Raw genomic sequence first — 16,036 nt, forward strand, 5'->3', positions numbered from 1 at the left:
TCAGGGTATCGGGAGTCGAGCTGTGGCTCTCTGTCAGCCTGGCTACAGTGCTGAAAAGAAATCTTGCATTATTCTTATTCTCATCTATTAATGAAGAGTAGTAGGCTGCTCTCGCTTTACGCAGTGCTTTCTTATATTCATTGAGAGTAATATGCCAACTTAAACGAGATTCTTCAAGTTTAGTGGAACGCCATATCCTTTCAAGTTGTCTCGACTTTTGCTTTATTTTGCGGGTTTCGGCATTATGCCATGGAGCTAATCTATGTTGTTTTATTTTCTTCTTTTTCAAAGGAGCAACAGAGTCTAATTTTATTCGCAGCGCATCTGTAGCACTATCAACAACATGATCAATTTGGGGTGGTGTACATTTTGTATAAGTTTCCTCCCCTACATGCAGACATGCTATCGAGTTAAGTATTGGTGGAATCTCTTCCTTAAATTTGGCTATAGCACTAACAGATAGGTTTCTGCTGCAGGAGCTTTTGGCTAATGCTTTGTAGTCTAGTAACAGTACTTCAAAAGTTACTAAGAAATGGTCGGATAAAGCAGGATTATGCGGTTAATTGAACCCTTTCACTACTTTATACTTCTACTCTGCTACATTTTGGTAGCCAATTGTGTTCTTTTTAATCCACATCATTTATTTTACATATTTCTTAACTAGTTAGTTTCATGAATTCTGATTTTGACACACAATACTTAGGAACAACTTAAAGAATATGAGTATTCGTATTGATTTAACCATCCAACATTATATTTAAGTAAATCTAATCATGAGTGGTTTAACAGAAATTGTATTTGAAGTTTTTGGTTTCAAAGATCCAGCTTCTTAAAGGTGTCCTAAAAAATGCAAAATGCACTTTTTTTTTGTCTTTTAAACATAAATATGTGTTTCACAGTGTGTCAGAAAATAAAACCCTCTCTCTTTTCCTCTGATCCCACATCTCTAAAAACGGGGTACAATGGAGCTGATCCAGATTTGCTGCCGATATGAGGTAATATCAGAAATGTGGGCTGGCTTTACACCCACGGCCCTATCAGAAATGGCCCTATCAGAAACAATGCGCAACGTGTTTTGGAAGTAATGGTCTGTGTTTACATTAGCAAGCATCGCTAACACTCAGAGCTAACCTGTACTGGAGAGAGTATGTGGAAAGGACCTTCTAGTAAACCCGCAAGAGAAAAAGCATTTGGGCTCCATAATATTTCAGAAATAATCCTTGATGTGGTTTTGAACATGATGTTTAATTACGGCAGCATTTAGCTGGGAATCTGCAGGCAGAGAGGAGACCTCACTGCTTGCCTTGCCGTGCTAAAAAGGGGGCGGGGCCAGCAGCTACAGACCCAGAATCAGCACTTGTCTAACCGGGCTGAAACAGAGGGATATGAGGGATGTCTAAAATGCATGATCTGTTTGGTACTTTGAGCAAAATACATCATAGACATGTTTTTTTAATATATTTGTATATATCTGAGACCCATAATATATGCCTAAAAATAGCATGATAGGAGATCTTTAAATGTAACTGCAATACTTAAAACTTAAAGCTCCTAAATTTAAACTTAAAACACTCGAACCTAAAGCGTAGCTTATTAGAGCGTGACTTAGTGCCTAGCTCTTTTTGCTGATGCATGTGGGCTTTGGCTCACCCGAGTAGTAGAGCGGAGGACTCCAGCCCCACGGGACACAGACAGACCGTCTTCATCAACTGTCTCTGTGTCCATCGGACGGTCCAGTTGCTCCTACAGCTTTTGCTAAATAGGATGCCCCAGAACCAAACTTTATGGAAGCAGGTGACCGTTCTGGAACATTTGAGGAGCGAAGAAGCACTAAATATATCTTTATTTTGAAGGAAAACAGAGAGATAGATTTCTAAGAGATTGCAAAGTCTGCAAATGAACTGACTAATTTGTGCCATAACGGACCTCAGCATGGCCTCCACAGCTCTATGGTAGATGGGCTGGAAGTCCTCTACTGAGCGGATCCTTTGAGGATCCTCAAGGTGCATAGGAGCAGTGGAGGTCTGGGGGCTGGGAGCCACGTTAGAGACAGGTCAGCAGGTTTAGAAGGACGAGCCACGGAGGTCTGCTTCCTTTCCTGGGGAAGGTGTGCAGAAGCAGCAGGGAGCCGGCGCTTTGTAATGGAGACCTAGAGAAGGTCAGAAAAACACGAGAGGATGTCAGATTAGGAAACGTCTTACTTAACAACATACTTTTATAATTTTACAAGAGGAAACATTTACATCAGATGCACTGCAGAGGAACACTGTCAAAATGAAAGACCATTTACATTTGACTGGACATTAAACATTCACAGAGTGAAGCAAAGTAAATCTGTAATATGTGACGGAGCTTGATAAGAAGTTACTGAAAGGTGACTCAAGTAAGCAATGCATTAGTCCTGTAGAGTGACCTTGTATAGATCCAAAACATTTAGTATGGACAATATAAAATAAAAAACATAAATGAAGGAATATGAAACATGTAATCAAAGTCTGAAAACTCCTCAAGACGAGACAGGTAACAAAGCCAGACCCGCCTCATGTCAGTTAATATTGTGCTTTAGTGACACATATTTAACATGTGTATACTATAGTATTATATACATTCTGTTTATTGTATGCAAATATAAAATGTTCTGGAAATAACGCTCAGTTAATCAAAGTCTCTAATTAGCTACATTCAAATTCAAAATATTAATGTATTTCAGCTTGGAGCGAGGGGATATAGCCTACAAGGGATATAAATGATTTGTATTAGATATATGAAACAAGTATTTGTTAATATTATCACATGTGGCCTGAAGCATAGTTTTAATCAATTCATGAGTATTTTTGGTATTTTTTTAATGCCTAGATTAATCTATTGAGTCGTTACAGCAGCAAACTTGACCTTAATCTGATGCATACAGTACAGTGTTGACTGGGTGAATGATTTGATACTGTAAGCATCAGTGAACTATGAGGTTTCTCAAAGTGTCCACGGTGCATTACATTGGAAACAACAGGGTCTTTCACAGTCATGAAATCTTACATTTTCCATGACCTAAGTCGCTGTTCTCGCTTTAATAACTCTCTGGGTCACGTTTCACCTCTCATATAAAGTTTATGCTTTCAGCCTGAGATAAAGTTAATATCAATATGAATCTGAAGACATAACTAAACTGGAGATGTCTTGCATGCACTGTTCAGTTTGCTAGCTAAGAGATAATTCACAATATGTACATCATAAACATATAGGCGCACCAATCTAGTGATATAAATGTTTTATCCTTATCTTCAACCTGAAAACAATAGGCTACTTGATGGGAACAAATTATGAAAACACTGTGTTCTGTGACTGTGACATACTTTACCCTCAGTGAAGTGTTGAAGCTGAACCACTTCCAAACAATATTTTCCCCAGGAACATGTTTCGACTGGCAGTATTTGTAACCACACATGTCATTTCTCCTCCATCACGCACAACACATGTCATCCCTCCTCCATCACGCACAGCACATGTCATCCCTCCTCCATCACACACAAACATGCAATAAAGCAGGAAACAGTGTGTCCAGAGGGTGGCGCTAGAGGACAGTCCCTACACAGATCAAGGGTTATCCTATAGTGTTACCGCTGTATGTATTCCCTGTTTCTTTCCCTTTGGTTCCTCTACCCAGGTGTGCTGCATTGCTGCAACGAGGTTCAGACGAGGTGCACCTGGAGAAAGAAGAGCTTAAAAGCTCCAGTGCAGCAGCAGAAGAGGGAGGCCTCTGGTGTGGGGGCTGCTGGATTTCTGCCTCTCATCCGGATGCATAGTTGAACATTTTAAATGTTGATAATAATAAATCCTATGAATTTGATGATTTTAAAGGTGTCTTTTGTGTTTTATTTGGGTCCGTGGTGGAATTTTGTTAGCCCCATAGGGCCATTTTAAGGGTGGGGCGTAACAATAGGGAGTGAAAAGACACCTATAGGCCTACTGTCACTGGAGTGTTAGTTTGCAACATTTCAGATATTACATTATTATTCATCTTCTAGTTCACAATGAAAAGAATGAAATGTTGTACCCTTACTGTAATCATTTTGTACACTTGTAGTTACTTTTTATACAAATACATGTTTAATGGTATATATTATCTACTAATGTACTCAAAACCTTCCAAAATGTCCTCCAAATTGACGAAATACAACATTACAAATCTATTTTAAGTATTGTATATCACAAAAACAGAATAATATATTATTCTATAAGAGAACAACATCTTTACAAGAGGCATTCTGCACAATGACTACTTTTACTTGTCATACTTCAGTAAATGTAGCTGATAATACTTCTGTACTTTTTTAAATGTTTAGTTCTTATCATGTGAATAATATATATTTATATATTTTAAACACTTTGTCAGGAAATAGCCTACTCTGATCTACTTACTGTGAGATGTTTAATTAAAGTTAGTATAGAGAGGGATTAAAATCTTGACTGACAGAATTTTTCATTGGCGAATAAGAAATTAGGAAAGTAAAAACCCTTTATAATGGTGCGTTCACACCGGACGCGATGCGAATATTATTTATAAGGGTTTACTAACAATTCTAACAGACATAATGACTTATTAGAAAGTGAGAGACACAGGATCAGATGGTTGCAGATCAATTGAGTCGTTACAGAAGTATACCTGACCGCATTATCTCTGTAACGACTCAATTGATTAAACACTATAAGACTTAAGTTATAGTGTTTAATGTTATTTATTGTAGAGTAGCCTAAATGATTTGATAATTGCGCGGTCTGGTTGGAATGGTCACTGTCTGCAGAGCGTGCGCGTTTTCTTTTAAAAGTGGTTTCTTGGTAACAGACTGATGCTACTAGCTGCACCATTATTCAGTACAAGGCCAGCTCTGGACCCTGTCAGTTACCTCGGTGTCTCAGTCACTACCAACCTCTAAGATATGTCTTTCATCGGGAAGCTGTTGAGTGGAGGAGAGAAGCTGACGAAGCCCTGCCGGCCGGAGGAGACGGAGCCTCTGCCGGACCGAGAGGAGCTGCTGGGGAAGAAAAGGGAGTTTCTGAAGAAGAAGATTGACCAGGAGTTTCTGTTTGCCAAGACCAACAGTAGGAAGAACAGAAGAGGTATCTTAAAATGTGTTGTATATTCTTTGTATATATAATTTAATAAACTTTAAACCTAGTCAAGAGAGGTATTGTCAGTTTTTTTCAACATGTAGCTTCAATTATTAAGCTAGCACTCAAGCTAACGTTAACTCTTGCTAACAGAACAAGCTAAGCTAAGTTATTGTTCACAGATGTGATACATTTATTTTTGGCTATTCAATGTAGCTTACATAAAGAGTTATTAAAATACAATCACATTATTACATGAATGCAAGACATTTTGACATACACACTGTGGTGAAAAGCATATGGTGAACCGTAATTTAACAATTGAGAAACTGTTAATGGATTTAAAAAAACAACATCAAAGAAATAATCAGCATTTGAACAAAAGAGTATTGTCATTTAAAAAATGTTTTACGCATACCTAAATGGAACGTGTGAACCTTTAAATCAATGTACTCTAACACACTGATGGAACAAAGACAAAAGATTTCCAATGGTCAGAAATAAAAGGAAAGTGCTCCTTGATTTACATCATTGTGCAAAAAGGTCCAGTACAACAAGAGGGAGATACCACAGTGTAGATCAAATGGAAAAAGTCTGACCATGACACAGTTAACTTTACTGTGTTTGTATCTCATCATATCATCCAACATTGAACATTAATTATATTCCATTTAAATGCACCCGTTCAAGAACTCTGTTATCATGCAAGTGTATCTGTACTTTAGAAAATCATGTTGAGAACATTCCTGCTCATTTACTGTATCTCTCCATGCGTTCCTTACAGGAGCTCTGCAGGCGCTGAAGAGAAAGAGGTGGTACGAGAAACATCTCAAAAACATCGACTGTGCTGTGAAGGCCATGAGGTCTGCTCATGAACACATGTAAGGCACCAGCACAGCAGCTCATCAGAGTTAAGGAGATCATCATTATGTAATCAGGACACAAAAAAAGGTTTTTTTGAATAGCAGGATTAGGTACAATGTTAAAATACATTTTAAAATCAAGAACACTATATAACAGCAAGCGATATTGCCTGAATTTTGTCTTTGGTTTCATTTGGACTCATTTATTTTTCTAGATTTAAAAAAATTGGGGATTAACAGCAGGATTACAATGTTACAAAAAATGTAGGATATGTATGAATATATACAGTATGTCATTGTAAAATAAAAACATTTTTAAGATGACATTAAATAGAAAAAGAAAGAGAACTCGCAAAAAATGTCAGCCATTCTGGAGACAGGTTAAAATGTTGAATGAATCAAAGTGAAGTGAATGTATGTGGATGTTTTTATGACATACCATGAGATTGCATCCGTCTAACAGCAAATATATCATCCTCTTTTTCTTTCAAGCCTAATACAAAGTTAACGATAGAGTGCTGGCTTTTGCAGGGAGATTGTCAACAAGCTGAATGACGTGATGAAGGAAATCACAGAGGAGCACGATCTGACCCAGGACATAACCGGAACCCTCCTCAGTTCTGCCGGCTTTGAAGTAGAATTTTATGAGGTATCCCTTAGTTATTTCATTTGAGTGGGACTGAAGTTAAAAAAAGTATTCTTTTATTGAACTGAGCCTATGTGTGTGTCTCCCTCAGGAAGAGCTGCTGGCAGAGCTGCAGAGGCTGGAGAACAGTTTGGATGAGAGTGTCTTTAATAAGGACGCAGCGGAGAGGAGGCTGCCATCCTCTGCATCACCTTCTCAACCTGGTAAAAACATCCATCACGATACACTTTTAGCTTAGATGGTAAAACAGGACGTGTCACACCACAGATCCAACGTGTTTTTTTCCTCCCCAAAGCCATGACAGAGGAAGAAGACATTGAAGGAGACTTAGAGCGTCTGAGGTGCTGGGCGAGTGCTCCCTCATAGGCACATGGCAATAAGAGGAAAGGATGGAATAAATAAGCAGAAATGAAAGGATTGTTATGAGAGTTTTGTGAGAGCATTAAATGTAAGGCGTAGGCTATTACAACAAATCTAAATCATTTATATTGTAGTGCTATGAGTTCTGTGATAGAGTTTTATAATACAATACTATACATAGTGGACTCGTCCTGTTCATTTGTGGGCCATGGGACATTTGTGACTTCCCTCCAAGTTATCATTTTGGTCCAATCCGTATGGAAATATCCATAGATATAATGTGCAGGTTACTATCCACACCAGAAGGGGGCGGTACATGACCACACACAGGCCCTTTTCACAATGACATATGGGAACTATTGACTTTTTTGCAAATGCCATATGCAATAGTTGAATTAATTAGGGATTAAAAGTATCTGTAGCAAAAACACATGTAATCGGTTTCTCTTCAGCATGTCAATTCTTTCACCTGTGGAGAAATTGCAGGATTGGCTCCAGGTCGCCCTTTTTATTTACTACAAGACAAATGTGCCTTTTTATTTCATACAGTTCAATTTGGATTGAGACAGGGAAATAATCTAAACCTCACGCGTGGCATTTCACTGTCAAGGGGTGCGATATAGCGTGTACGTAATTACATTGCAAATACTGACTTGAGCCCCACCACTGTATGGGTTAGCCCTACCATAGATTACCCAACAAAAATACTCTGGCTGCCACTGACGATGGGCTGGGCCCCTCACTAGAGGTGAAGTATAATGGTTCATAAGTTAGGTTATAAGGTAGCAAACTTAAGCAAATGTAGCTAATTCATGCTTGAGACTTGAATATGCTCTAAGGATAAAAACAGCCTACATCATAGCTCTCCAGAGGATTTCATTCATTTTGTTAGAAAAAGTGTTCAGCTCTTCGCTTATAACAGAAGCCTCAGATTGTTATAATAAGGGGAAATAGGAAGGGTATATTTCATTGTTATTGTTTTTGTTTTTTTAACAACTAAGACTAACAACTTGTTAGAAAATGTTTTCAACTTTGATTGACAGAATTTATTTGAAAAGTGGACTTATTAACACATGAATACTACTGTGTAATATCTGTTTACTATACACATATATTTAAGAAGTACAATATAAGGCAAGTACAAGTTTCATGTGTGGGCCTTAGTTGGCCCCCGGGCTGTAGTTTGGACACCCCTGATGTAGGCAGTTAGAAGCTGGAATCTCTCCACCACCTTAAATAACCTTAAGGAACTTATGAAGGTAATACTGTGTAGGCGTAGGTTGTGACCCATTAAACAGAGAGCTGGTGCCAACACAGCCTGGTTTTATCAGCAGGATATCACACCTCAGGCAGCACTGTACCACTGTTTACACACCTTTAGCAGGGCTTTGACTTGATTAAGGGCATAACATTGTCATTGCAGCTCTTCCCTCATGATGTGTAGACAGAAGCTGTGGTACTATAAACACTCACTCCAAAAGCAGATAGCTCTAGTCCTTACCATTTACACTTGTGATGCATCATGGCATCATGTCATTCACATTCAAACACTGTTTGTTAGATAGATGTTATACTTAAATCAGTCACAGTATGGGAATCTTAGAGACATTAAAGCAAACCTTGAGCTCCTGTTTTCCCCGGCCTTTTTAAATCATACTTTTGCATAGTCTTTGGGAAATATTAGATTTTGCTGCCTTCATCTAGAATGTTTATCCATAAATCTCCAAATGTTGCATGCAGCATCAACACTCAAGACTTATATGCATTTTGTTCAGTTTTTATATGTAGCATGTATTCAACAAATAAATTGTAAATGGTAAATCTAAGTTAAAAGTTTGAGAAATGTAAAATATGTAATGATTTTATCGTTTGCATATTAAAGGAAATAAGCAAATTGGTAAAACCATAATAATAAAATAATTCTCTTGACTCTTAACCTCTTTACCTTGCCAATATACATTATTTATTTTAGTCACAAATTAAATAGAAAATACCATGAACAAGGTCACAAGTTTGTTGGTTTAATTTTCATGTTTACAATAATTCATACATATTATGTATACAAAATATGAAACCACATGAATTAAGAAGCTGTAGCGATAGGTTCAAGGTTTAATCCTGTATCACGTTTGTACTTTAATACAGGACAGGTCACACTTTATTTTCTGGAGGTTCCAACAAGTTATCATTTTCACCTAAAATTGGGAGATAATATTAATTTCAACAAACCCTCAAATTATTGAGTTTTTTCTAATATAGATTATTATAATTTTTCTGTCAGTACTGATACATTTAATATTTTTGGAACGCCTTTAATCTAATTACAATTTATTGTGATATACAATTATATTTAGAGTATAGATGCTACTCAAAGACAAATGGTTAAATAGAGCAAAAGTATATCTAACAAATAAAAACAGATTAAATAATATAAAAAAAAAACATTATACAATAATAGATAAATATATTCATGAGAATTCATAGTAAACCCCTGGAATTGTATGCATGTATGTTCTATGTCATATTTTATATCATATGGTGACCCTTGAACTTCCATCTAGAAGCAACATATACAGTCATTACATTTCTCATAGCAAGGACATTTTTTTTGTAACAACACATAGTTTATTACCAGGAAATGCTTTTGTGTATTAGTCCGTAAAAAATGCAGTTAGAACATTTATTTTAATACAAATAATACCATAAGTTAATAATGTAAAAATATTCACTGACATAAAATAGCTCTACAGACTTTAGAAATTGTGTGTGCAGACATGAGCAAAACTGTGAGGGATGTGCAAAGGGTGAAAGTGTTACCTCTGGTAACCCTTTAAATCCAGTATCTCTGTCTGCTTTGAGCGAGCACTCAGGATTAATTAGTCTGTAACCCAGACAGAGCCGGTGACGCTCACAGCAGAGGGGGGGGGGGAGAGGCAGGGATGGCGTAGACACCAAGAGAAGATTGTCGAAGGTGTATCCTCCGACATCGCAAAGGCAACTCTGAATGTGCTGTGGAAATGTGAGTGTGGAGTTTAAGGACATGTAAGGAGTGTAGGACACTGGACTGAAGCCTGATGGGGTCTGGGACCAGCCAGCAGGAAGAGACAGGTACGACTAACACACAGTACACACACCGCAGAACATTCTGAGAAAGGATAACAATGGAATTGACATCCATACATTTGAATGTACCTATAATATTATTTTTGTCACTAAGTGCAGGGGACACACACAGGTGCATTTTGCAAGATTTATGTGTACAATGACCTAACACCTTGATAACTTGCGTATTTCTTTCTTCTACTAGCCATAGAGTAAATCATTTCATTATGTGTGTCTCAACACTCTCATCTACCAAGGTATAATGTGTTCAGCTGTGTCTGGTGTGGTTGAATATATCAAGATAGCAAGTAGTTGTTAGTTGTTGATCAATATATGCAGGTTTGGAGAGTAACAAATAACATGCAATGGGATTAGGTAATCAGGATACAAAAAATTGCTAACCTTATTCGGTTAAAGTTAGATAAAAGAAGTATAAGATTACTGTAACATTTTTTTTAAAGTGCCTGAATACGCTTAATGAAAGGCAGTTTTCCTATAGATAAATACTCCTAGCAGAGAACACAGTTTTGGAAACTAATCCTGGTTTCTTTTTTTCTATGGTTTCATTGTTCTGTTGTCCTACATAAAACACTGAAAGAGGCCCTTTCATTCTTTTAGGCATTTTCCCTGTCTTGTAGTTTGCCATATAGGTTTTTGTGCATGTAAATGGTCTGCAAAGGCAAAAATCCCTGTGTTTGCATATTATTATTTCTTCCTGTTTTATTTATTTGCATTGCATTTGATATTGAGGTAATCAAAAAAGTAATGGGAAGTAATCGGGTTGTATAACGCATGTTATACTTGGATAAATTAACTGATTACATTTTTTTTTACAGGTAACTAGTAATTGTAACGGAATACATTTTGTAAGGGTTCAAGTTCTGTTGATCATCATTTGCATAACAGCTACAGCGATCAGTCGTGGGAAATGACTGTTGTATTTCAGGCTTGCTGCAACAGTGGATTGAACTAAATGTGAACATAAAGAGAGCAGTAATAAATATATAGTATGTTGTGATTCTTTCACCTCTGATACCTCTGATTCCACACCCAGTTACAGAGAGCCCCCCCACATCACAGTCCAACACTGAGTCAGAATCAGCTGACTCCTCTCCTCGTCCGCCCACCATCCTCATCACAGCTCCTTCACGAGAAGACATCCACTGCTCTCAGTCCAATCTGACCATATCTGAAGCCTCCAAAGAGCAGCAGCCTTCTTCCAAGCCCTATGTAGTGGGGAAGAGACACTGAACACACATGAGCTGCCACAGAGGGTAGGATGGGGATCAAAGCAAGCAAACACTATGAAACTGTAAGCTGTGGTGGAATCATTTGGTTAATTCATTAATGGACATAATAGCCTACAGCTAAATTAAATGAACAATCTCTCTCCAGTGTCATTTTATCAAGCACATACATATTTATTTTTACTGACTCATACTTTGTGTTTACCTCCATAAATCTGCACCTTGTTGAGGTTTTTATGGCCATAATCTATGAAATCTATAATAATGCAACTTTATTGGTTATTTAGTTATTAGTAATGCTCAGTCTGTGGATCAGTTGTATAATGATCAAAATAAAATATGTTTTATTGGTTTTAAGAAATAGGAAGAAGCTTGAAAGTGAATGGACTTACTGCTTCAAGTTTGACTTTGTTTTAATAAATATGTTTATTTATTTAAGTGAAATTCAAAATTGCTGGAGTAGCCCTTCATTACTCCTATTAATGTTAATGCTTATGCTTTCTATGTGCTCAAAGTAGGCTAATTCTAATAACGTTATTAGAAGCTATGGGCAATATATTCCATGTTGTTTTGATGACTATGTTGATTACATGTGTGGTACAATCATAAAGGGAAAAGGCAGATACGTTTACATGTTTATTTGTTATTTTATTACAGTTCTCGAAGATGGAGTCAAAATGGACTTTACAAAAACCGACCATTTGCGGATGATGTGATCACAACACACTGAAACTCCGGGAAAGCACTTAGTTGTCCTGTTGGTGTCCAAAAGCATAACAATATGGCGGCGCCCGACTCGGTGTGCTCGGTGTGCTTCTTATTATACATCCATGCGTGTGCTACGGACTGTCGAGTTAAAGCCTTAAGGGACGATACCCTTGTCTTCTGAGGTTGAAAACAACCTTAAATGAAAGGATGGATAACGTAGGAGAGGACGAACCAGAACCTATAAAGCTCAAGTCTATCAAGACTAATAAAACATTCACAGTGCCTCAAAGTGACAGGGTAAGAGAAGTAGCTCCGCCAGACTCTGTTCAGGACTCATAGCTTTATGATTTACTGTTAATTAGAAAGAATACATAACTCATATATGCCTAATGTAGACTTAACACGATTCATTATGGCCTAGTCTGATAAACGGCATATTTGTCACGGGTATCACTTCATTTAATGTGTATTTGTAAAGCGCTTTGAGCACCCGTAAAAGCGCTCTAATAAAAAATGTAATACATTATTATTATTATTATTATTATTATTATTATTATTATTATTATTATTTAAACACGGTAATGTGTAGTTGTGTGACGCTCAGTATAAATGAATCACAATCCGCATTCAAACTGTATGAAGCTAGTGCAGTAGAGCAGGGGTTCCCAAAGTGGCGGTCGCGAGATGATTACAATTAAACATTTATTATTCACGTGGTGGGAAGTCGCTTGTCTCTGGCACTGTTATTTTGGGGGTCGAGGGGTTATATATTCTTATTTTTATCATGCCACACATCATGCACTTTTATTCTGGGACAGGATTTTTTTATTTATTGTGTCATCTTATGTTTTTTAATATTCTTATATAATAATTGTTACCTTATATGTTTGTTTATAAATCTAGTTTCTTAATATTTAGGTGTGGAGAGCTGAGCGTAAGAATTGCATTGTACAGTGCAACTGCCTGTTGTATGACAGAACAAATATCTTTAATAAAAAAAAAGTAGTGTTGTACTGTACTTTATTATATGTATAAGAATTATTTTTACATTATGATGCTTTATACTTTTTCTTCTCTACAGTTTGAATGCAAATATTATACTTTTTATTACATGTATTTACATGTTTAGTTACTAGTTACTTTGCAGATTTTGGTAAATAAATTAAACAATAAAAGAATGTCTGTTGCTTAAAATGGCCATTTTGCATCAGACATAGTTTTACTTTAGGTACTTATCATGTATTTATATGCTCATATATTTTCCCTTTGACTTATGTACAGTTTTAATGCGGGACTTTTACTTGTAACTGAGTATTTTTAAAGTGCAGCATTGCTACTTTAATTAAGTAAATAAGAGTATTTATTCCACCTCACCTTAAAAGCAATAAACAACAGGAAATCCTTATTAGGTAAAGTGGCTGCAAGTGTTCACTCAGAGGAAATGTGACATGTAACAAATTAGCTGTTTTTAATGTTGTTAGGCATTATTTCCGTAAAGGTGTGTTGTGATAAACTACCTGCAGTTATGAGCGCACATTGTGGAAAAGGAATTGGTTAGTTGGCGCCTTCGCTATATGTGTCAGTTAACTTTTAAAGTAAAAAGTCTGTGCCTCTGAGCAGCTTAGCTCATTACTGGCTTCAATCTACACATAAGCCTAAATGTTAAAGCACCCAACTATCTACGTCATTGGGTGATTCCTCCTAAGTGAGACCTCTTGCTACGAAAAAATCTCTCTTCCTTAATGACCTATTTCACTTTATTAGAACAGCAATCACAGTCACTATCATATTTAATGTGCACTGGGCCAAAGTTCCATTAAGGTAATTGCTAATTCTGCTCATCATTTTGGTTCAACTATTTTTCATATTCACTTCAGTATTTATGAATACTTTAAACTGTTACATGGAGTTATCCAGAGGAAAAGAGACACTTTCCAGTTACTATCATACACCACATTTATTCTTCAGGCTTCATCCTGTAGGTCAATCAATCTAAATGTTGTTCATATAGCCCCATATCGCAATTGCACCTATGTTGCAGATGGCTTTACAGTCTGGTAATAATGTATTAAAAATGTAATGACTGTAAAATCTTTGATTATACTACTTTAGACAAGCATGATGCATGAAGTCCACTGATGTGCGGAGAGTCTCTTTACCATCTCTGTCTTTTCACTCTTTTTCAGTTTGGGAGCTGCAGGAGTGTCAGAGAGTTTGAGAAGTTCAATCGCATCGGAGAAGGAACTTACGGCATTGTGTGTAAGTATTTAATGTTTGAAGAGGAATTAGAAATAGCACTTTATTTACACTTCTCAGTAAATATACTGTTTTTCTTCCTTCTGTAGACCGAGCTCGAGACACCAAGTCAGATGAGATTGTGGCTTTGAAGAAGGTCCGTATGGACAAAGAGAAAGATGGTAAGATCAATGCTCTGATTCATATGTCTGTGTTTTAATGCAGTAGTTTTGGTGTGTTTTTCTTTGTTCCACATGCAATCGTATGTGTTGTTATGCATAGAATTACCTTTTTGTACATGTGGGAACTTTTTCCAGACTTAAAGCATGTAAACAACCTGAACATGAGTATAACAGGCCTGATTTATTCCTGGTTTCTGTTGTTTGCGTGTTAAAAAAGTGTTTAAAGCCTCTGATTTCCTCCTGGTTCTGTCAGGGGTCCCCATCAGCAGCCTCAGAGAGATCACCCTGCTGCTGAGGCTCAGACATCCCAACATAGTGGAGCTGAAAGAAGTGGTTGTTGGCAGTCAACTGGAGAGGTAGTACACATACTCACACCGCCATGGTAGATAAGAGAATGTTATACAGCAACAATTAATGCTGATCGTCTCACTGGGCGAAATGTAACTATTCAGCGTCTGTCCCAGCTGTCTTTACCACAGTCACCTCAACCTGTTTTACACACTTTATCCTCCATGTTCAGTGTTTCCCCTAGGTTTACTGCCTTGGCAGGGTGCTGCTCGGCCCCGAATTATTATTATTTTTTTATCCTCTGGAGCAAAAAGAGGAGCTGTGGATTATTGTTATTGTTATCGTACAGTAACAAAGTATTTGTACATTAAAAAGTAATAAAGTACTGTATTACTTTTATTCAAACTGTATTCCCTTCTTATCATGTATCCTACACTTCTTCCTTTCATTGATACATTTAAATCACCTGACTACAGCATATAACATACCTGCTGCAACCCTGTGCTGCTGCTGCTTCTCTGCCTCATCCTCTATTGCTGGAGGCATGAGAAGTCAAAGGTCTTTTATTTTGAAACTCTACATCAGAATGTCCTGATTCTCCCTGAGTGACTAGATGGGGTGTCCTGCTATCACCCTGGAGTGAGATGAGTCTTTGATACTGGACAGTTTTTGTTTTATTCTCATCTAAAAACAGAGGGATGATAGCTCATATATGAGATTTCAAAGGTCTTTGATTTTGAAACTGTATATCAGATTGTCCTGATTCTCCCTGAGTGACTAGATGGGGTGTCCTGGTGTCCTGCTATCACCCTGGAGTGAAATGAGTCTTTGATACTGGACAGTTTTTGTTTTATTCTTATCTAAAAACAGAGGGATGATAGCTCATATATGAGATTTCAAATGTATTTTATTTTGAAACTCTACATCAGAATGTCCTGATTCTCCCTGAGTGACTAGATGGGGTGTCCTGCTATCACCCTGAAGTGAAATGAGTCTTTGATACCGGAGGGTTTTTGTTTTATTCTCATCTAAAAACAGAGGGATGATAGCTCATACATGAGATTTCAAAGGTCTTTTATTTTGAAACTCTACATCAGAATGTCCTGATTTTTTCCGAGTGACTAGATGGGGTGTCCTGCTATCACCCTGGAGTGAGATGAGTCTTTGATACTGGACAGTTTTTGTTTTATTCTCTGCTAAAAACAGGGATGATAGCTCATATATGAGACTTCAAAGGTCTTTTATTTTGAAACTCTACATCAGAATGTCCTGATTTTTTCTGAGTGACTAGGTGGGATG

The 16,036-nt window shown here is 37.2% G+C and overlaps 2 protein-coding genes across 2 annotated transcripts; both read left to right on the top strand.

Moving 5' to 3' along the window:
• Positions 1-4,654: 4,654 nt before the first annotated feature.
• Positions 4,655-6,981, top strand: LOC104943926 (charged multivesicular body protein 4b-like). The gene is made up of 5 exons (XM_010769397.1): positions 4,655-5,115; positions 5,891-5,987; positions 6,501-6,618; positions 6,707-6,818; positions 6,911-6,981. The coding sequence occupies exons 1-5, from the start codon at positions 4,935-4,937 to the stop codon at positions 6,979-6,981; spliced, it is 579 nt and encodes a 192-aa protein (XP_010767699.1). The 5' UTR covers positions 4,655-4,934.
• A 5,091-nt stretch (positions 6,982-12,072) lies between these two features.
• On the top strand, positions 12,073-14,867 carry LOC104943925 (cyclin-dependent kinase 10). Its single transcript, XM_010769395.1, has 4 exons — positions 12,073-12,329; positions 14,219-14,291; positions 14,378-14,449; positions 14,703-14,867. The coding sequence occupies exons 1-4, from the start codon at positions 12,240-12,242 to the stop codon at positions 14,807-14,809; spliced, it is 342 nt and encodes a 113-aa protein (XP_010767697.1). The 5' UTR covers positions 12,073-12,239; the 3' UTR covers positions 14,810-14,867.
• Positions 14,868-16,036: the final 1,169 nt, after the last annotated feature.

Source organism: Notothenia coriiceps, unplaced genomic scaffold (assembly GCF_000735185.1).
Source record: "Notothenia coriiceps isolate Sejong01 unplaced genomic scaffold, NC01 NC01_scaffold00007185, whole genome shotgun sequence".
NCBI classification, from domain to species: Eukaryota; Metazoa; Chordata; class Actinopteri; order Perciformes; family Nototheniidae; genus Notothenia; species Notothenia coriiceps.